This window comes from Lepidochelys olivacea (genome assembly GCF_965140295.1).
Source record: "Lepidochelys olivacea isolate rLepOli2 genome assembly, chromosome: 10".
In the NCBI taxonomy this organism is placed as follows: domain Eukaryota; kingdom Metazoa; phylum Chordata; order Testudines; family Cheloniidae; genus Lepidochelys; species Lepidochelys olivacea.
In genome coordinates, this window is record NC_140420.1 from 18139307 (window position 1) to 18160839 (window position 21533).

Sequence of the window (21533 nt, forward strand, 5' to 3'; positions counted from 1 at the left end):
TGGCCGACCTGATGATCACTTTAGATAAGCTATTACCAGCAGGACAGTGGGGTGGGAGGAGGTATTGTTTCATATTCTCTGTGTATATATAAAGTCTGCTGCAGTTTCCACGGTATGCATCCGATGAAGTGAGCTGTAGCTCACGAAAGCTTATGCTCAAATAAATTGGTTAGTCTCTAAGGTGCCACAAGTACTCCTTTTCTTTTTGTGCATACAGACTAACACGGCTGCTACTCTGAAACCTAGGATAAAAGTGTGTACTCTTAAGTTAGTGCTCTTGGAAAATCTTCTAAAGGTGATAGGCCTTTTCGACCCATCAGTATATCTTTCCATCAATGCCTCATTCTTCCTTTGAAATATCTGTTTGTCACTGGAATAAAAGAGATGAAAACTGTGAGTTTTTTGTCACAGCTTATATATCGCTCAGTTAGTGACAAGGAAATCTACTAATCAATTTTTCCTCTGTACATTTTCCCTTTTATTGTCAATAATGCATTTGATGCCATTTCTACATTCTTAAGAGGCATTGTGACATAAGCGCCATTTCTTTCTTTCTTTTTCTTAGTAAATATCATTATTCAGTCTGGTATGTGAGTGTAGAAGCATTTTATATAATGAATTAAATTGGCCACACCCACTTTACACCATTTGTCCTCCTGGTTTATTGCTAAAACTTGTTTCACTTTTGAAAAAATTTTGCCTTTGCACACCAGAAAAATTAAAAAGACAAATTGCATCAATGAGCTGTTGTCTGGTGTATGGGAAAGGTAGCATTAAAGCCACCAAGGGAGGAAAGCTTAATGCATTAGATTTTCACCTCTGGAGACCAGGGATTAAATCATGAATGTGGCCATTTCATCCCAGTTTCTACTGAACATTTATTTACATTACAAACCTACTAGCAATCTGGTAAAATTTGCTATGATTGGCAATTATTATTAATAATAATGTATTATGCCAAATCCTGAAGATCTTGCTCAGTGTTTACTCAGAGAAAACTCTCATTGACTCATGAATTACCTGACATTTAAGATCTTATTCACAGTTTCAGACTTATATGCAGTATATGGTAATATATCATTCAAACAATCTGAATTGAAAATGTGTTAATGTAGTAAATATGCCAGAACGTATCTCTATTAATGGCCTTCAGTGAAGTGATTGGCACATGTTGGCTGGTTTTCTTTTGGTAACTGTTAAAGATTGAGAGGAGCTGGACAACACCCTGGATCCAAATCCCTTTAATCTTTTGGAGAATTTTGGACGTGGATCCAAATTTTGCAGCTCGTGCTCACCTCTGGTTAAAATGCAAAGACTTTGGCATTGCAGAAAAGTTTAGCACTGTCTCTGCTTTCCAGCTGTTTGATTTGAGTTGTCCTGAGGAACATTGGTGTGTTCTGTTTCTTTTTTACTTTGCCAGGCACATGTTGAGCGCAGTTTTGTATGGAATTCATGTTAACTTTGCTTTCTTTGGCTTCAAGAATCACTTGCTTCACTGTAGAAGGTGCTCTGTAGCTTCTGAGGGAAACCAAGGTGATTATGTTGATGGACATGTACGGCTGTAATGATATTATATTGGGTTGTGTTCTTTTATTCTTTCTATAACCACTTTAAAGACTTTTACTGAACAGAATGAATTACGAGTGCAGGTATTATCGCAGCAATTGTTTTTTTCACATATAAAAGGATGAGAGGATGTATACTAATCTTTTGGATGTTTGTGTGCCTCTACCACAGCTGCATAATATGAGTTTTATTTCAACTAAAGTATATTCTTAAAGATGACTATGTAAGAAGTGTTGGGCTCCATGTGCAATCTACAACAGATTGCACGTGAATGTACACAGAGCCCTGGGCAATCAGTGACAGATTACATAGGACTAGATCACATGCAGTTGATGACGAATTATATGTGAATCTATAGAGAAACACAGGCAATCTATGACAGATTACATGCCACTATACACAGAGCCATGGGCAATCAATGACAGATTATAACTGACAGTACTATTTCACTAAACTTTGATCCAAGTGCATGGTTCCCTTTGACTTTACCACAGTGTAACTGCCTATATGGACAGCAGTCCAGCACATAATAAAAAGGCCACTTTGTGCCTGGAGTTATACCCCATGTGATCCTGTTTGAACCAATGAGTTTGAATGGGATGCTAGTCAGGGCAGAATTGGGCCTGGTGTAGTCACACCATCAATCACACTGACACTGATAGAGGTCCCCAGTGCAGATTTCTCCTGGAGTCATTCAATCTAGATCTAGCCTGGGCACAAGCAGAGAACTGGCCTGGTTTCAGATTTCATTACAGACTCAAAACTCAGCCCAGGTTTTGGTGAAAGGCTGACTAAGGTTCAACAACCTGCCAAGTGAATCTTGGGTGAACTTGGATTGATTTGTGGGGCCAGATCCTGACTTGCTCCAGACTCTCTGTGCTGCTTTGATGCACCATGGCTGTAGAATGGCCCCTTACATGCAGTTGCAGCCAGCTGTAATTTAGAGCAGCCATGATGAACCCAGCAAGCCCCAGCTTCAGGGAAGAGCAAAGGTTAGAAGTTGCTTGCCCGTTCATGCTCCTTTCTCACCCTGCCCCTTAGACTGTGCTGGGGGAGCTCTGGTGCAGTTGAGGGTCTGGGCCTTTGAGTTTCACATTGCAATATGTTCAGCAGAACAAAGCGCGTGGCAGACGAGTGCTCCTGTTAGATGCGGCAGCTCGCTACTCACTGCCATGCAGCTTCAAGCAATTCTGAGAGTGCTGTTTCAATGTTCACCTGAATGTCAAGCCTTCCCTTCATTTTGTTGAGCATCCTTAATGCGAGCACCCTCTGGGTTGCTTCAGTGCAGCAAACACACACAGAAACAAGACTCAGAGCAAACAAGACCTAAATAAAAGTCCAGCTAAGTCAATAAAATTGTGCCTTGGATTTTAAAATAGCCACTTATAATCCCCCAAGGGTGAAGAATTCCCTCGTGAGCAAAGGACCGAGCACTGAATGACCTTGTCCAAATGCGTGACATTTTTAACAGACTAGATGGAACAGAACAAAAGGCTCCTCCAGCGACACTCGGTGACTAGTAAATCATTCAAATAACTTGACAAATGACAATCCAGAGACATATAACTATTAATGAAACCTTACAGTGGCTGTGTTGTTTGATTGCATGTTTTAGACAGATTCTATCAAGAGGGACAAAGAGTTTGCATTGTTGAATTGCCCAAATATATGTACGAGACTTTAACCAAAACCTTTTTATGGTTAGTGTGATTATAATTAGTCCCGTCTTCATTTCGGTGAACATAGAACCATTTTCTTTAATGTTTTATGCACTTGGTAGGGAGTGTGGTCATTGTTTTATTCTCCAAATTTGTACAGCTCAAAGATAAACCACTCAGTTACACTAAATACTGAAACGATGATGTGACTTTATTTCAGGTATTGTACGAACATTTGTGAACAAGGGGTGCTGGATGCATTTGGGAAATGGGATGAGGGATTTACAGCCGTTTATTCATTCCTTAGATATGTTAAGTATCTGCTGAACAACAGATCAATAGTTTTAGGAAGACAAATAGGAATTTTGCATATAGACAATACAAAGACAGAAGAAAACGGATTGATTAGCCTACTAATATCTTCAGGTTTGAGGAGATCAAACCTAGAAATGAGGTGAATGGGTTGATTTCTAGTGCCTAAACAGAACACAATATACAGCATCCGAGAGCAGTTTCTCGTGTGAAGTTTGTAGTTGGCAGCACTTCAAACATCGCATCGTAGAGGAATTAAACATTTTATTTTTCTATCCAATCACTGACCTAAGTAGAGGCACGAGAGCTGATTGATCTAGAAAACATACAGAAGTGTCTCATACAATTTATGCGTTAAGCAATGCTTTTCTCTTGCTATGGTGTACAGAGCCTAGCACAACAGGGGCCCAAATTGTCTGGGGGTCTCTGCACACTACTGCAATGATTTCAGGTGGGATTTCCAAAAGGAGCTTAAGGGAATTAAACACCTAACTTCTATGGAAATTCAGTGCAGATGGGAGCCTCATTCCCTTTGGCCGAACCTTAGCTTTGGCACAAGCCCTGAACAAGGGAGCATGTTGTTGCACTGCCCATGGAGGGAGTAAACTCAGCTGTGTGTGGCATATATTCCGTGGTGCACACTGGAACCAGGATGCTGGCCTGGTGGTGGATGCTGGATGCTGGGGGTGGGGTGGAGCTAATGCTCTGGCCTTTCCCCTCTAAGTTCTAGCCTCTCTCACTCACTTGCATGAGGGGGGATATAGCAACTTTGTGGTGTCTGCTTCCTCTCCCATGAGCTACCTGTGTTGCCGGTAAAGTGTTCCCCTACACTTCTTTGGCATCACGCTGGCTGGGTCGCAATCTGGACCTTAGGCTGCTCTGAAAATCCCAGGCTGAATGCCGAGGGGTTGGCTGACTTGATTAGCTATTGAGTGATAGTACTAAGGAGTCCATTGATATGACTAAGCATTTGGGGCTTCATTTCTCTCTCTATCACATGAAGAAATGTTTACTTTAATTTCGGATAGTCTGCTGACAAAATCTACAATACAAACTAAAGATCCAATCCTCCGGCCTGTACTCAGGCAAAATTCCCACTAAAGGCAACACTCCTGAAAAAGCCACCACTGGTCGGTCTGGCTGAATAAGGTCCGAAAACATTGCTAAAATGGTGGGGCAAGTCAGCACAGTCAATTAGAGCGGGGTGTGCACATCAAGGGGTAAAGTGAGCCCAAAGTTTGGTTCCCCTGATGGTTTAGCACCATCACTTAACTCCTGAACCTTTGCTCCACACTGTACTGCTGCCATCAGCAAGGAAACAGGTGCACACAGATGTTTTTGTTGTTAAATTAAACAAGCCCCTTCCCTCCCTGTGCTGCAGGAGCAAGTGCAAATGACGACGAGTAAACAGGGAAAATGTCTATTATGAGGATGACATTTTACTGTATATTTCAACCTCACCAGACCTATTTAGAAGTGAAAGGGGCCAGATTTATGCTGCCAGGAACCTAATAAATGCATACAGACCACTACATCAAAGTGAAAAACGGTCACCCGACCTAGTCTGTATTATGTAGTAGCAAAATCAGGTAGGGGCTAGGTGAAAGTAGTATGCAGTGCTTTAATGCAAAGAAGATTAAGATCCAGTCAGCTCCACAAAGAACTATGTTCACAGAGCATCAGTCACTCATTATGCGGAATGTGTCAGCGTGCCAATATGAACTGCCTGTAAGAGGAAACTGATGCATGGCAGGCATTAACAAATGCAAAGCCAGCTCCTAACTCAAAAAGTATGCCTCCCTTGCGGGTCATAGATAACAGTCCTGAATAAACAGATCACAGATAAAGACAGGTGCAGAAAAGCCACCCACAAAAGGAATGAGAGTGTGAAAAAGGGTTTGGGTGAGTGTGCTTCAAGAAATGATTTGTTCAAATGTGATCATCTCCCGTGTGGCCCTGAGCCTCTGCTAAAGGATGAGGGGCTGTGAATCAGAGTGCACCATTGTCAGGACACAGCCATCTATAGAGGAGTCTGCGTGGGAGACAAACAAGGTCCCCTCCAATGGAAAACTCCCCAGAACCTGTTCAAATATTATACTGATGGATATGACATGACATTGATTTACATTTGAAGGGTTTACGTGGTTCATAGGACCGATGCAGGCCCTCTGTGCAGGAGTGGATTTCATGCTGAGTTGTTTCTCCAGGCTTAGTGGGGGAGAGAAGAGAGAGAGAGTACTAGACTGGGGATTCAGGAGACAGGGAATCTATTCCTAGCTCTGTCCCTAGATTGCTAGGTGACCTTGGGCAAGTCATTTCTCCCCGTACCTCAGTTTCCCCATCTGTAAAATTGAGCTAATGATACTGAACTCCTTTGTAAAGCGCTTCACAATCTAGGGATAGAAAGCTCTATATAAGAGCTAACTATTTTAATTATTTGATTATTTCCCTTGAGGATTGTCTGAGTAAGGACTACGTAAGAGCTACTGTATATGACCTTTCATTTGATGGCTCATGGGAAAATAATGAATTAGACTAACCACCTTTATTGTGAGGAGACCTTTTTATTGGTCAGTCTTTATTTGGATCCTTTTGTGAACATGTCTCTCTCTTTGTCTAATGCTGTGATTTTAGTGTGAATTCTCTATTTAAGGAGACAATATTTGAAACACTTTGATATTTTGAAATCCATTTGTATTTGGGATGTAATAGACGTTAATATTTGACAGCACATTAGAGCAGAGAGTGCCTGGAGTAATACATCCTGGCTGTTGAAAAACCTCCTCTCCAAACATTTCTGCCTAGGGTGAAGAGCTTAATAAAATTCAAGACAGGGATCTCCAAAGACATCAACAGCACTTGGAGCCATACCCAGCACAAGGGCTCAGTGGCATCCCACGCTGTGCGGGTGAGTGCCTCCAGCAAGCTCACAGGAGTTATTGCAGCACTTGGGCCAAAGTTAGCTCCAATACGCAAAGAACTGGGCTGATTTGATCAATAGAAATTTGAATGTGTACCTTTCCCCTTCCTCAACACCTGGTTGCAAGGGGGGCTGTTGTTGACAGGGGGACCTGTTTGTCAGTGGACCTAGGCAGGCCCTCTCTCCTTCTCCATTTACTGCTGGGTTTGGGAGCAGGTAAATCTTTAGCCTCAGGGGGCCACTTGCTGCTGTCTGCTTCTCCTTGGCTGACAAGGACAAGGCTGTTTCCCAGGATGAAAGCAAATAAGTCAGGTCACGCCTCTCTTTAAAAGCCTCCCCAAGCCGACTGAATGTCATTCCCGCACAGACAGCAGGCTCCTCACAATATCCCCGTGCCCAGTGGAGTCTGTGACTATGCCAGAAAAGCGGAAAACATAGGCAGCCATGTAATCCCCAGCACTGCTGGGATGGAGCAAGAAGTCTCCACCACAGCTGCAGAGCTTGTGAAGCTCATGGAAGCTTCATAGGCCAGCTGCCATGGTGCCCCAGGGGAGGGCCTTCGCTTTTCAGTCTGTTTCTTTTGTTGACTGGGAGCTTTCGGGTTATCTGGAGTGGCAGCGTTTAGACTTGCCTTTCATCCCAAATTTAGTGAGCCAAATGCATGTGTGACATTACTGACATAACCTGTGACTGTATAGATCATTGTTGCAACCACTGTTATATATTTGCGGCAAATATTGTACAAAGGTTGTCGTGTAAGGTGTCTATGGAAAGGTTATGCTTTGCTGATTATGATTATGCTCTCTGTATGGGTCTGTCATTTTTATAGTTGACGTTATGAATATTGGCTATGTACTTGTATATCAATGTGTTTTGAGTCTAAGTAGCCTCAGTGAAGCATTTGGTCAGCTTCTTGAGAAGGGACTATTCTCAGTAAGTGCCCAATCAAGAAACACTTAACTGACAATGGACTTTGGGAGACGCCAATCCACATCTGAGCTTTCCTGGGAACGTTCAAACTAACATGTAAACAATGGCGTCGGCCTGCAAACTGTGTCATGCATGGATATGTGACTCCAGCCTTCATCTTGCTACTGTGATTTTCCACAGTAAGAACAAAAGGTGTCCTTCCATGAGCAAGAGGCTAACAGGCTGCTGCATCTCCTCCATCTTGTCTTCAATCCTGTTTCTTGCCTCTGGAGGAATTTGGCTACAAACTGAAGCTCTGAACAAAGGACTGACTGACCCATCCCAGCTGTGGATGTACTCCAGAGACTTGATTTGAACCTGCAGTTTATTCCAACACTGCTACAAGCCTGAACCAAGAACTTTGCCATTACTGTATGTAATTGATTCCATTTAACCAACTCTAGCTCTCATCTATATCTTTTTCCTTTTATGAATAAACCTTTAGATTTTAGATGCTAAAGGATTGGCAACAGTGTGATTTGTGGGTAAGATCTGACTTGTATATTGACCTGGGTCTGGGGCTTGGTCCTTTGGGATTGGGAGAACTGTTTTTCTTTTACTGGGATATTGGTTTTCATAACCATTCGCCCCCATAATGAGTGTCACTGGTGATGATACTGGAAACTGGGGTGTCTAAGGGAATTGCTTGTGTGACTTATGGTTAGCCAGTGGGGTAAAACCAAAGTCCTCTCTCTCTGGCTGGTTTGGTTTGCCTTGGTGTGCAAAGGAACCCCAGCCTTGGGTTGTAACTGCCCTGCTCTCAGCAATTTGTCCTGAAGTGTCCCACCAAAGGCAACATCATTACAGCATGTTAGGGTACAAACTCACCAAGCAATTCTGCAGCCAGCCCGGAGGTGAGTTCTGCAGCCAGGGGATCCTGGGATGCACAGGCTCTGGGGGATACTGAATTAGGAGCGCACTTGACAAATGTTTTAATTCTTTATTATTGTTATTATTTGTCCAGATGCCCCAATCAGCATCATGGCCCCATTGTGTTAACAAATGAAAAACACAGCACATGCTGAGAGTGCCCATCCCATCAACAATACATTTTGCAGGTATCAGTGTATGGGCACAAAGAGACACGTGAAACAGGCATGAAAACTCATGACTAGCATTAAGGATTGAACTTTTTCTCCCTCATCATCTGTGCACGATATCATGCCTAACCCCTTGCATATGTTCCATAGCTTCCGCTCTCATCCAAATCAGCTTTTCTGTTGAGACCGTTTTACTTTGTTTTTAAAATGACACTTAAGCTGATGCAAAGAAAATGAACCATGGTGATTTCTTCTACAAAAGAGAAACGACATCTGCCTTTGGCTGAGGTGACTGGTTAGAAGGCATAGGTTTGCATTCTGCCACCAGAGTTGTAAAAATGTCATGCTGGCAGCCATAAAAGAGAATCAGAAGACCTAGGGTGGCTTCTCACCTCTCTTTGTCCCTTGTTCCGTAATGTTAATAAAGAGCAGCTGCAGCATACGTAGCGTACCATGCCCTGGGTTTTAGTATGCAGAATGCAGTGATGCTGCTTGTGTTATGATCAAGAAGGAAATACTGTATATGAGAAACTATAAAACCAGCAGAATCGAGGACAATGGAGCAGTAGGTGCAGGCCATTTCGTAAGTACATCTATTGCAAATACAGCTGGGCAGGTGGATCTCCTGCACCCTTTCATTTCTGAGAACCAGCCTTGCTGTAAATCTACAGGGCAGCCCAGGTCACATCCTGTTGCTATTGGGTTCAGCCCTTAACTTCCCCTTATGAACCTTAGTGAGTCTCAGAAAAGTGGCTGCTGTGCTAGGAGAGAAACCTGCACCCATGGACGGAGCGCTTGTTCCATTGACTTATTAGCATATTAGGAGAATGAAGGGCCATATTTTGAGATGTTCAGGCATGAAGCCAAGTAAGCTATTCTGTCCAGGCATCAATCTGATCATCAGAACTCAACAGAAGTTGTCTATGAGAGAGACACCTCTCCTTGGAGAGGAGGCAATATACCTATGCTTGAAGGTAAGGGGATAAAGTTTATGGAAAAAGGTGAGTGGGGAGATTGCTTCGGCTCCTCAGTGATGCTACGTGAAGGGGATTTGTGGCGCCTTGTGTTCAGACTTCCCTTCCGGGGGGACCACTCCTGTGAGTAGTGAAGTAATCACACCTATTGAGTCCTTAGCTTCTCTGCTGAGGATGTCAGCACGGCAGCCAAACTGCACCAGTTGCGGTGGAGGATTTTGTAATGTTGACACCTGTTCAGAAGACCTGTACTGACCCTTCCCCAGCACAGCTCATTTCTCTGAGGCCACAAAACAACCATCAGGTAGAAATGTCCTCCCGGTTGGTACAAACCTGGGCTGGACTCTAATGGTGAGATATAGATGAAATAGGCACATTTGCCCCTTTCCAGACACTGAAGCCTTTTAGTCTCTTCTTGGATCATTAGATTTTTTGGTGACCAATTGCCAGGTCACATCACTTAAGTAAAAGAGCTGTTTTTAAAAATGCACTTGAAGCTCCCCATGGTGCTGTCTATTGGCTGCCTCTATGCTCACCCAAACTGCAGGGCGGGCAGATGAAAACCCTCATCTCTGGAGATAGTCGAATTTCATGAACTATTTCACCCCAGCTATCTCCATATGGCATCTGACACATCCTCCCCGCCTCCTCCCTCCCCCTCCCCCCCGCACCGAGAGAGGAACCTCAGGGAAAAGCAACCTAGAGAAATTAATGATGTGATCACTCCAGCTAAGCATCTTAGCACTGGACCAGCAAGTCCCTTTGATGGATGCGGATGGCCTGCGTTGCATTTCATGGATGGGTGAGGGGAGCAAGCTGCACTCATAATTCCCTTTAGGGACCAATGAGTCACTCTGTAACTATCTGAAAAATATGTCTGCTAGTTTCAAATAGACTGTGTTTTCTTTCACAATGTTCATCTCCTCTCCAGTCAGTGATGGTTATTTCCTGTGTGCTCCATGGGGGATAAGTTTTTCCATCTCATTTAAGGGTAAGAGCACAGAGTTTTCTTTTCTTTTTCCAATTCGCTAAATGGAAGGGAGGAAGAAATATTTACACTGGACTAGAAGTTTAACTTATAATGTAGATTTTTATAGCCAGTTGGGTCTGTGACACTGAACACTCTTTTCTGTCTTGATGATCTTCCACCTGATTAAGGAACATAGACTGTATTTTACAAAATGAAATAAAACAGAGGTTAGGGTATGTTCTGACATTCTTTTTCTCTTAGGTCTGTGACCAAATGGCTTGATTCTGATCTCACTCCAGTTTTACACTGGTGTATCTCTACTGAATTCAGTAGAACCTGTGTTAGAAAATCTTCATTCAAATTATGAATGGCTGTTCGACCGTGTTCCTGTCCTTTATTAATTATTTGTTAATAGGGTTTTTTCATACAAATTTTTGGGGGGTTGGCTGTTCCTCGTGCAAATATCTGTATTTACACGCATACAAAATTATCCATCATTTTTTGTTATTTATAATTCATTATTCTGTTTTAAAACTTTCAATCATCCAATCAGGGAGCTGACGCAATACCATGTCGCAGAGGTGACCAATCACACAGCCCAATTAACAGATGACTAGCAAATATTGAAGGTGATCAGTACTCAAGTAATCCATTCGTTCCAAGTTGTTCATCCAAACTAATAACAAATACATTTGCAGAAATCTGAATTGGTTCATGACTGAGTCATTTGAAAAAGGGGAATAACTTCATCAGATCATTTATTCATAATGAATAATTCAACTAGCTCTAATATATTTAAGAGCACTATTTTATTATTTCCATGCTGATACTCTATAAATCTGACAAAAACATGAACTAGGGGAAAGATGCAGTATCCACTGAAAAAGTTGAAAAGCTGGTGCTTAGGTTGTTTGATGAGACAGTGAATTGAAAGCTCTTACCAAGTACAAATGTAACCCCTAGCATTTCTTATGCATGAAACAACTAAAAATCATCCCACAGAGGTGAATTGCCAAAGCTTATATCATCAGATCATACCCTTCCCCACCCTCCGAAAAGCAGCAAGCAAAACGGGGATAAAATTATAGAAATTTTAAGTATGTAACTTTCAAGATCAAAGTGCTTGCAAGGACGTCTTGCAACTTATTCAGCACGGGGTGTAGTTTCATTTCTCCAGCCCCTATCATCTGCTCAACCTTGGCGGTAGTTCAAAGAAAAGAAAAGAAAAAAGGAAAAAGAGGGAAGAAATATGTTCCATATGAGGACAATATAAAGTTCACTTTGGAGCTGTGATCTGAGCACTCCTCCTGGGCTTCCAACCCAAGATCTTCATTCTTTGGCCATCAGGGACGTACCTTGCCTATGATATTGCACTTGTTAGAATGCTTCAGTTGAAGATCAGCAATTGACCAGCTATTCTTTAAGGTATGTGATGCTATTTCAGCTTTGGGGGTGTCATCTCTATAGTGTAGTAATATGCCTATGCCTGTGAATATGGCTAGGTCCATTCCTTGCTGGCTTAATTCTTCCTGACACTGTCTTTCTTAAACTTCGCTTTCTTCAGATTTTCATGTCGCCCTTTTATTATACCAGGGATTTATTCTTTGCCTGTTCAGTCAGGAGGAGGCAGTCGCTATGAAGATCCTAGGGGCACTGGTGACTTTGTTGCTCCTGGGGGAAGCAGTGTCTCAAAGCAAACGTAATTCCAAAGCTCACATGAAGACTCTTGCCCAGAATCGAAAGGGCCCTAACCCCAGTGGGGAACTGGAGCACACTGCTGGTGAGGAAGACGTCTCTGTGGGAGTTCTTCCTCCTATGGAAGATGCCTTGGCACCACAGCTGAGAAGCACCTCACTTGCTTCTTGGCATGCTCAGAAGGCACCCAAGGACATGAAACTTTTCTTTCTGAAGAACCCCCTGGTCACCTGCAATGATGGGACAACAGCTGGGTAATGATCACATCAGAACTCTCCTGCTTTTCACAAACAGTGTAACAGGAAAAAATAGTCTGATGTGTGTTTACTTTCCTTCTCCACCATTTGCAGGTATTACTTAAGGGAGCACAAAGGGAGCAAGAGATGGATCATATTCTTAGAAGGTACAGTAGGAAATGACAATGCACTAATGAGGCAAGGAATTGTGAAGAAAAGTTGGGCTTGATTCTGAACGCACATTCATCGATCAGTGTAACTCCAGTAATTTCAGTGGAGTTACTTCTGATTTACACCAGTGTGAGATGAGAATAAAGACCCAGCTTTTAGAGTGTCAAGAATCAAAGATGACATTGACTGAATGGTATAGTCAAAAATAAATTTTAATTCAATCAGATGAGATATGAAGATTTTAAGACAATCTTCTTGCTCCCATTCAGGTGGCTGGTGCTGTTATAATAAAGAAACATGTGATACCAGATATAAAAATATCCGTCGCTTAATGAGCTCATCTGAGTGGCCTCAAACAAAGAAAGGTACTCGCTGCAATTGCTGTATTATTCCTTCTTTCACATGGCTCTGTGAAAAGATAAGGGGATGGATTCTGCTCTCAACTAAACAGCTGCAAGTCTGGAATGACTCCACGGAAGTGAGTGGAGTTACTCTGGGTTTATGCTGACTCTGAGCAGAGAGGAAAATCAGGCTTTATGTTCCTGACCGTGATTTCAGAATGTAACTCCTATAATTGTGATACATAAGGACTATATTTCCATTGGAAGCCGGTAAAGAATCCTCCTTGTGGGAAGGCCTCTGAAGAAGCCTTCATGACAGAGGTTAGGTTTTAGGCGGGATTTGAAGGAGGAGAGGGAGTGTGTTTTCAGCAGGTCAGGTATGGGCATGTTCCAAGCACAAGGGGGAGGAGAGGGAGGCATAAAAGAAGGCCGAAAACTGAGTGGAAGAAGGAGACAAAGTGTTTGATCCTGCCAGCTGCTGAGCACTATGGCAAAACACTTCAACACCGGCTTCACTTTAAGGTTGTGAGTGGGTCTGTTGAGGTACAGTAAGATGGTATTACGCGCATGCTTAAGTGCTTTCCTGGCTCGGGTCAGAGTGTGCAGCCAAAGGGAGCAGATAGGAGAAATGCTGGAGAGAAGCATAAGGAATAGGCAGAAGTTGTGAGAAGAGTGATGGAGCCTGAACTTTATGTGGAATGAGAGGGACGGCCTCGGAATACTTGGTCCTGCCTCAGTACAGGGGGATGGACTAGATGGCCTATTGAGGTCCCTTCCAGCACTATGCTTCTGTGATTCTAGAGGGAGAGGATGACATGGGTGGGTGACAGCCTGGGAAGAAGGTGAGACAGGAGGGGAAACTGTGAGATCCTTACAGGGATTATGCCTGGCTCTCGAAGCTGAGAAAGCTGCTGCTCTTGGTCTGGTTTTCTGAGACCGTGTCTCGTACAACATGTCTCTTTTGTGTTGTGTGTCTGTGACTCTAGGGACAGGCATTTTGTCTGCCCAGATGGAGGAGAGCCCTCACTGGTGGAACGCCAATGCAGTGTAAGGACCTTCCCAGGCACTGTACTACCACTTACATTTCACAGCAGCTCCTGGCCAGTTACTACTCTGACTGCTCATTACAAATAACACCGAGTGACACCTACTGTGCTCTCTGGGTAACTGTGTGGCTCCTCTTGAAAGGACTGCGAGGTGCTAAAGTAAGGAGGGTTGGAGCTGCCACAGCTGGAGGGTGGGGTTATGTAGTGACTCACTTTCGTGTAATCTAATCTCGCATCACTCATGGGGCAAAGCCATGGATCAGTGGTTCTCAGCCTTTTCCATACAGGGACCCCCTTGCCATCTAGCTAGGATCTAGTCAAGACCCCTCTCTCATTTAGCAACATGGAAAAGGCAAAGTGGTAGTGACTCCCTCATGCTTATTTGTACCTGTATGCTGGGAACCTCTGTCCAAAATAATCCCAATGCTGAGTAGGTGATGTGGTGGGAAAAGAGTAGGAGTTTCTCCGGTCTATTCAGGTGCTTTCTGATGACCATAACTGTGTGCCTTTCCTTTGCTACCTCTGCCTAGGTTTGTACCTTACTGCTCGAGTGATATCTGGAGTGGATCTTTGCCCAAGTCACAGCAAGGTAGGCAGTTATATTTATGCCGCTCCCCAATTCTAGTAGATCCTTTGACACAGTCAGTGTTAACTCAGACTTTTTCTTCTAGCAGACTATGCCTTCATGGGATCGCTAATTATCCAGGAGGTGATTAAAGACCTGGTTCCTAAGGGAATTAAGCAAGCTAAAGTGGTCCTGCTTGCTGGGGCGAGGTAAGGATGGGCCTAGAGCTGTGAGAGTGCCAAAGTGAGAAGTTCTCAAAACCCTTCTTAGTAGTGTCGTTAACTGCTTGTGCTTCTGTGGTACTCCAAGGCCCTAACCGAGAGCAGGGCCCCTTTGTGCTAGGCACTGAACAAACACATGGTAAGAGACAAGAGCTTACAATCTAAATAGACCAGACAGACAGGAAACAGAGGTACAAAGAGTTGAAGTGACTTGCCTGAGGTCACACAGCAGATCAGTGGCAGAGGTGGGAATAGAACGTAGTCTCCAGAGTCGTGGACCAGCGCCCTGCCCACTGGAAAACACTATCTTTCGGAGCACACTACCATTGCAAACATGCTCTGTACTAAATCTTGGGCTAGCAAGGCCTCAGTTGAATCTGTCGAGGAAGGTTGCTTTTACTTATTTCTCATATAAAAATGACAACAGGTGACACAGTAATGCTCCAAACCACTACAACTTACAGCCGCAGTCGATTCCGGAGTACTGCGCTGGCTCCATACTGCAGTGTTTTCTGTGTAAGGGATGTGCTCTGTATTGAGTGGCCCCATTGCTCTCGGGGCCTGCTCCACAGTCCACTGAAGTCGATGCAAAGACTGAAAAGCTGCGGCACTTGAAACTGGAGCAGGAGCCTGATTGTTGAAATCAATGGGAGGCAGGGCACATTCAGGCCATTAGAACCCAATCACAGTGGGCACTGACGGCTCTTGGTCTCTGCAGAGAGGTTATGGAGTGAATGGGCACGAAGCCTTAGATAGTCCTTTTTGCCCAAGTCTGTAGCACGTTGACAAGGCCGTGTGGGGAAGCTGGAGCCACTGCTGCCTAGGCAGCATCCGTTCTGCAGAGGAGCAAAGGGTGCTGGTGTCCAGGGCTGTCTATTGAGGGCTAGACAGTTTTAGCAAAACTAACTAAATAAAAGCAGAGGGAATAAAGGAGGCAACACCTGCACCTCCCTTGGCTTTCCAGTTAACTTCAAATATTTCTGTCCAAAAGCCCTTTGTTCCCACGCCATCTCTGGTGAGAACAGTTAGCAGCAGGTGAGATTACAATGATAGTGGGCTTTAAAGTGACTACAATGCACTGCTTCCATTGCCTGTATTTGCCACAGAAAGTGCTGGCAAAGAGTGCCGGAAACACAAGCAGGGCTCCGTCTGGGGTCCCAGATAACTGATGCCTTTCTTCTCTTCAGTGCTGGTGGGACTGGTGTGCTACTGAACCTGGAGAGGGTGGTGGCCCTTCTGGAGGAGCTGGAGGCTGAGGCAGTCCAGGTCAGAGGACTTGTTGACTCTGGCTGGTTCCTGGACATTAAACATCCAAGGCAATCTGATTGTTCAGATGCTGCCTCTTGTGCCCCAGTGGGTGCAATCAAGAAAGGACTCAGGTACTTGAGACTGTGGGTTGTAACCTTGGGGTGTTTTTTGCTATGTCTGCAAAATTTGTGCCCGTAAAATGATTCAAATATGAGTTCTTGCACCTCTGGCTACCTGATCTGCACCTTCGGTCTGGTAGTGAGGGGCACAAGCACTTGGACTGGCACCTGGAATTAAACTGTGCATGTAAATCTTGCAGCTTCATCTTGCAACCCCAAAAGGGAAAATAACCTGCTGCAAATGTACCTCTCTGTGAAGCTCTTATAGATAAGTTGATCATTATCATGAACTGAAAGTTACCCGGCTTTACTGGCCATCACAGCACTTTCAGGAAGAAAACAGGCATTGCTATGTTCAAAAGAAGAGAGCTTCCCTCGGACTGAACAATATGCCATGTATTCCTTATGCTGGATGTATTGTATTCTTCTCACACGAACAATTGGTTTTAGACACATAGCTTTTATTTTATCTTTTTTTTTTAAACATATTAGTTTAAGGTAACACCACCTTTCTCTTTCCCACTGTTTTCTGGCCATGGCTTTTTAGGATGTGGAATGGAATCCTTCCAGAAAAATGTAAACAGCAGTTCAAGAGAGTTAACGAGTGGCAATGCTTCCTTGGATATAGGTTGTATTCATCCTTGAAATGTAAGTTCATCTTCTCTCAGCGTTTGACTCTGATCCTGCACTGACTTTAATTGGGGCTGGATTCTCAGAGGTGCTCAGCATCTAGCAGCTCCCATGATGCATAGTGGGAGTTGAACATTTCTGAAGCTCTTTGGGGCTGGGACCATATTTTTGTTCTGGGTTTGTACAGTGCCTAGAACAATGAGAGTCTGGTCTATGAATGGGCTCCTGGGCACTAGCGTAATCAGCATTTGCCTCTAGCTACTGGTGTTTTTTGGGAGCTGCAGGATCTGGCCCTGTATGCTAATGTCAATTACTGACTTAATCTACAATTTTCTAGGGTGCCTTTCTTTCTTTTGCAGCTCCAGTTTTTGTGGTTCAGTGGCTGTTCGATGAGGAGCAGCTGAAATTAGAAAATATCCATCTTGGAAGTCAGCTCCTAACAGAAAATCAGTGGAACTACCTACAAAACCTTGGGCGAGAACTTAGGAACTCATTGCGTGATGTCCCGTCAGTATTATGCTACTTTGTGTTGAATAAATACCAAAGGTTGACCATCACAGGGGGGCAACTGAAGACAGAATTTGGTGTTATAAAATAAAATGAGGTTACATATGCTCACCATCTAATACACTCCTGCTAATTACTGAGCCTGCAGAAATGTAACATTCGTTTGATGAGCTAATCTGTGCATCAACTGTTAGCATTCCATGATAGTGTTACAACTGAATAGTAACTGACAACCACTGGACTACTTGTGCCATAAGACTTGTCTACATGATGGGGTAATACATTCTATGGGGGTGTGATTTCTAAAGTACATTGACGTGTTGTCCATTAATTGATCTGTAGACCCTTCTGGTGCACTTTAACCTTTAGTGCACACCAGCAGTGTCTACATGGACCAATTCATGCCCAACATGTTAATGTGCTTTAAAAAGCACACCCCCATGGAGCACATTACCCCACTGTGTAGACAAGACCTAAAAAAGTACTACTCAAAGGGGCCGATCCTCAGCTAGTGTAAATAGTGCAGGGTTCAAATAGTTTAGGGTTCAAAAAAGAACTAGATAAGTTCATGGAGGATAAGTCCATCAATGGCTATCAGCCAGGATGGGCCGGGATGGTGTCTCTAGCCTCTGTTTGCCAGAAGCTGGGAATGGGCGACAGGGGATGGATCACTTGATGATTGCCTGTTCTGTTCATTCCCTCTAGGGCACCTGGCATTGGCCACTGTCAGAAGACAGGATACTGGGGTAGATGGACCTTTGGTCAGACCCAGTATGGCCACTCTTACGTTCTTATGTAGTTCTAGTTTCACAGAGCTCTGACAATTTACACCAGATGAGAACCTGGCTCTCTGTGACCAAGGTTATCACAGTCCTGTTCCCAGAAGTCAATGGCAGTGGGCTGGTCCCTTTAAAGTCCTATATAAATATAGGAAAGGATGTTTTCCCTAGGATGTGCAGAGGGTATTTTGTGTCACTTGTCCGTCACTTGTCTGTGTTTCCCTTTCCCACAGAGCTGTGTTTGCACCTGCATGCCTGTCTCACACGCTGATTACAAAAAGGTGAGCAAAGATGCCTTCTTCATTTCCTTGCCCTACTAGATGTCACCTAAGTGGATTAAATGTCTGTTCATCTTTCAAGTATTAGGTCATGTTAGTTCTCAGCGTGACTCTGTCTAACAAATATTGTCTGGCTACACACATCTTCAGCGCTTCCCTCAGTCTGCTGCCCCTTTATGTGCTGCCTGCAGGAATCTCATTGCTTAGGTAGATTTCTGCAGCTGTTTAGCAAAATGAAACAAATCAGTGCGGAGGCATTACAATCCTGCAAATTCTTATGGCTGGGCTAGTGCTTATGGTCATGATAGTCCAATTACTCCAATGGGACTACTCAAGTATTAAGTGCTGTGCCTAATTGTGGTTGCAGGTTTGGGCTCCAAGTTAATATTCCTATTAATATGAATTATTTAATAATAATCGGCGAAGGAAAATCAGAACAAGAAGTCTCTCTCTTGAGCTAGCCCCATCTCTATTGGTTATTTGTCAATGTAATCACTTTTCAGTAATCATCTTCCTCCTCTTCTTATATTGTAGCTACTGGCTGGGATTTCAAGTGAAGGGCATTTCTTTGGCCAGAGCCTTGCAGTGCTGGGAGAAGAGCCTTCAAGACAGCAATAAAGCCCCAAAGATCTCCATGAGAAGTTGTCCCTTCCATCTGATTGATAACTGTCCATGGCCCCATTGCAACCCCACCTGCTCAGTTCTGCATGACCACGGCACCGGCCAAGAAGTCAACTTCATGCAGACTTCATTCAGGATGCGACTTGATGTCCACAGGAAAGCTCAGGAGCTCAAATCAGACCCCAGTCAACTGGGAATGCTCAGCAATGGTGGCTAATGCATAAGCTTGACATCCCTGTGGGTTAATTGTAGCTCAGTGTCAAACAATGCTGAGGCTGAGCAAAAGTCAAGGGTTTCCGTAGAGTTTAGGCACGTATGGGGATGTTTGTGTTCTGCCAGTCACCTGGTTGTAATGACTGATGTTTATGTCAATCTTACCTTGCACTGCTGCTGTTTCAATCATGTGAACTCATAGCCTCATTTTTACTCCACTGCATCTGACATAAGCCGCAGTACGGTTTGGAGGCCGCTACACATTTTAGGGGGTTTTTTTGGGGGGGGGCAAACAGGGATGATTGTTGAACAATCTTCATTCACTTCCCTTTACACTCTGACTGAATACCACCAGATGACTGGGGGATTAGCTGAGTCGAGTCTTCATTTTGCATGATAACCTAAGAAAGTCTGATTTCCTGTTTTTATTTTAACTCCATTTGCTGCCTATTAATAAAATGAAGAGTATGAACAAAATATTGATCAAGCTTTGAAGGGCTTTGACTCATTATGATGAATTACTCTCAGTCAGACTGATCCCTCGTGTAGAAAAGCCCAGGAAAGCGGGTCGTTCAGACTGTGCAGTTTCTCCACTCTGTTCCCCCACGTTGGCCAATCAAGGAAGGAGGTTTGCCTTCTTGTGAAATGAACACGGGACTCCCCCCACAGATGCAGAGAGCCACACAGAGTGGGGATGATGCACACAAGGCCACCAAGGCTTTTCACATGGAAGCTTTGTATCTCTACACTGGCTCTGGGTGATTGCATGGTGGGATGCTCTATCCCTCTACCCCAGCTCCTGGACTGCACAGCTTTATTTGCGCCATACTCCCAGGACTTGCCCTGGAAACCCTCCCTAACAATAAGTGTGTGTGGGCTCATAACACAGAGGGGCTTTGTAACAAAATAAATGCAGCCAGAGGCTACTACGATACAGGTGTGTCTTACTGAAGCTCCTTCCTCAGTAACTTTTGTGTAACGCACACACCTGGGTGTGGTGTTCTGTCCTATCGACTGGCACCAAGACCACTTAAAGAGATAGATAAAATGAGTTTGCTTTACAGCCTTAGCTAACAGGGAGTTGGCTTTTAGCTCATGTGGTAGAGACTCATGCACAAAGAGCTCAAGAGGTCCCTGCTTCGATACCGGGGTCTGTCAGCGTTACATTCGCATCCCTCTTAACTTTTCCCAGTGCAGGATTTCCCTCTAATAAGAACTTTTTGCCAAGCACGCCTTTCTGAGCTTGGCCCTTTAAATTTGTTAGAGCCAACCAGCTGCAGCCCCACAGTGGCCATTTTGCAAATGGCTGTTGATTGCTGTAGCATCATCTCTTCTAGCTGGTCAGTGCTCTGGGTTCCTGTTGAGTTGTTCCTCCAGTTCTTTCTTGTTCCTGAGAAGAATGGCACTTCATTACAGATGCATCAGATCTCTCACAGATTCCTTGTGGGGCTTTGATGATGGGGAGAATAATGGCCTATCCCCATCCCTGCTACTGGCCTTTCCCCTTCTGAGCTGGGGAAGCTCTTGTATTTCTGTACTCTAACCTCCCAGCCACTTTTAACTGTTTAGTGTTGTATGTGCCAGGGTCACATTAATGCCATTGACTTTCTAGGCCCATTTATTCCACCAAAATTAATGCAACAGATCCTGGGAGCGGGCTAACCTGTGTGTAGCTCTTGGGGTGAGATCTGGCTCTCTGCATGTTTTGCCGAGTGTGTAATTTGTGCCAGGGCTTGACAGGGCTAAGCCCTGGCACCTCTAGGCTTTGCACCTCTGGGCTTGCTGCATCAGTTATGAAAATAAAAAAACCTACTTGAGCTCCAGCACCCCTTGCATTACAAATTGAGCTTGGGTTTCACCCCAGGGTTTGTTTAAAGTTGGGTGCTTTATGTCTGCGGGATCATGGTTAAAACCTTTGGAGAAGAATCTTACAATAGTTCAGTTTTGTTATTAATACTGAATGACTTATTTGGTGAGGCATTGCTCCCTAGTTGTTAACTCACCAGGTTATTTATTGTAAGATGCTCAGTCAAATTGCATTAGACTGTTCACACTTTTGACTTACAGTATTTCACATTTTCTCCTGCAAGTTGCTGAGTGCCCCTTACAGGGAGTACAGTGACTTCCACGCCTGTTGACTCCAGTTAGGAGCTGAGGATGTGCAGTACCTTTCAGGACTGGGCCCTTACTGATGCAGTCAGATTTCATGAGCCATTACTGTGAGTGAGGTTTCCCAGATGGGAGAAAGTTTCTTATATAAACTAAATGCTATCTGCTCCACTGGAATGAGTGAAATTCATATGGCTGTTTAGAGGTCCTTTATTTATGCATGTTTAAGATGTTATAATTTTGATATTTAAGCAGATATTAATGGTGTGTACTCCAGTGTAGAATGTTTGATGTTAAGAGAAACCATCAAAGGGTTGGTTTGTACCAGATTATCAGGAAAGATTC

General features: G+C 43.9%; 1 protein-coding gene and 1 long non-coding RNA gene across 2 annotated transcripts; both read left to right on the plus strand.

The window, feature by feature from the left end:
- Positions 1 to 1542: 1542 nt before the first annotated feature.
- Positions 1543 to 7885, plus strand: LOC311526930. Its single transcript, XR_014713196.1, has 2 exons — positions 1543 to 6444; positions 7567 to 7885. It is a non-coding gene; the product is annotated as an uncharacterized lncRNA (long non-coding RNA).
- A 3395-nt stretch (positions 7886 to 11280) lies between these two features.
- On the plus strand, positions 11281 to 19486 carry LOC311526908 (palmitoleoyl-protein carboxylesterase notum2-like). Its single transcript, XM_084640376.1, has 12 exons — positions 11281 to 11834; positions 12003 to 12358; positions 12455 to 12507; positions 12781 to 12876; positions 13839 to 13899; positions 14429 to 14487; positions 14570 to 14672; positions 15872 to 16063; positions 16599 to 16699; positions 17041 to 17188; positions 18201 to 18248; positions 18780 to 19486. The coding sequence occupies exons 2-12, from the start codon at positions 12045 to 12047 to the stop codon at positions 19081 to 19083; spliced, it is 1479 nt and encodes a 492-aa protein (XP_084496502.1). The 5' UTR covers positions 11281 to 11834; positions 12003 to 12044; the 3' UTR covers positions 19084 to 19486.
- Positions 19487 to 21533: the final 2047 nt, after the last annotated feature.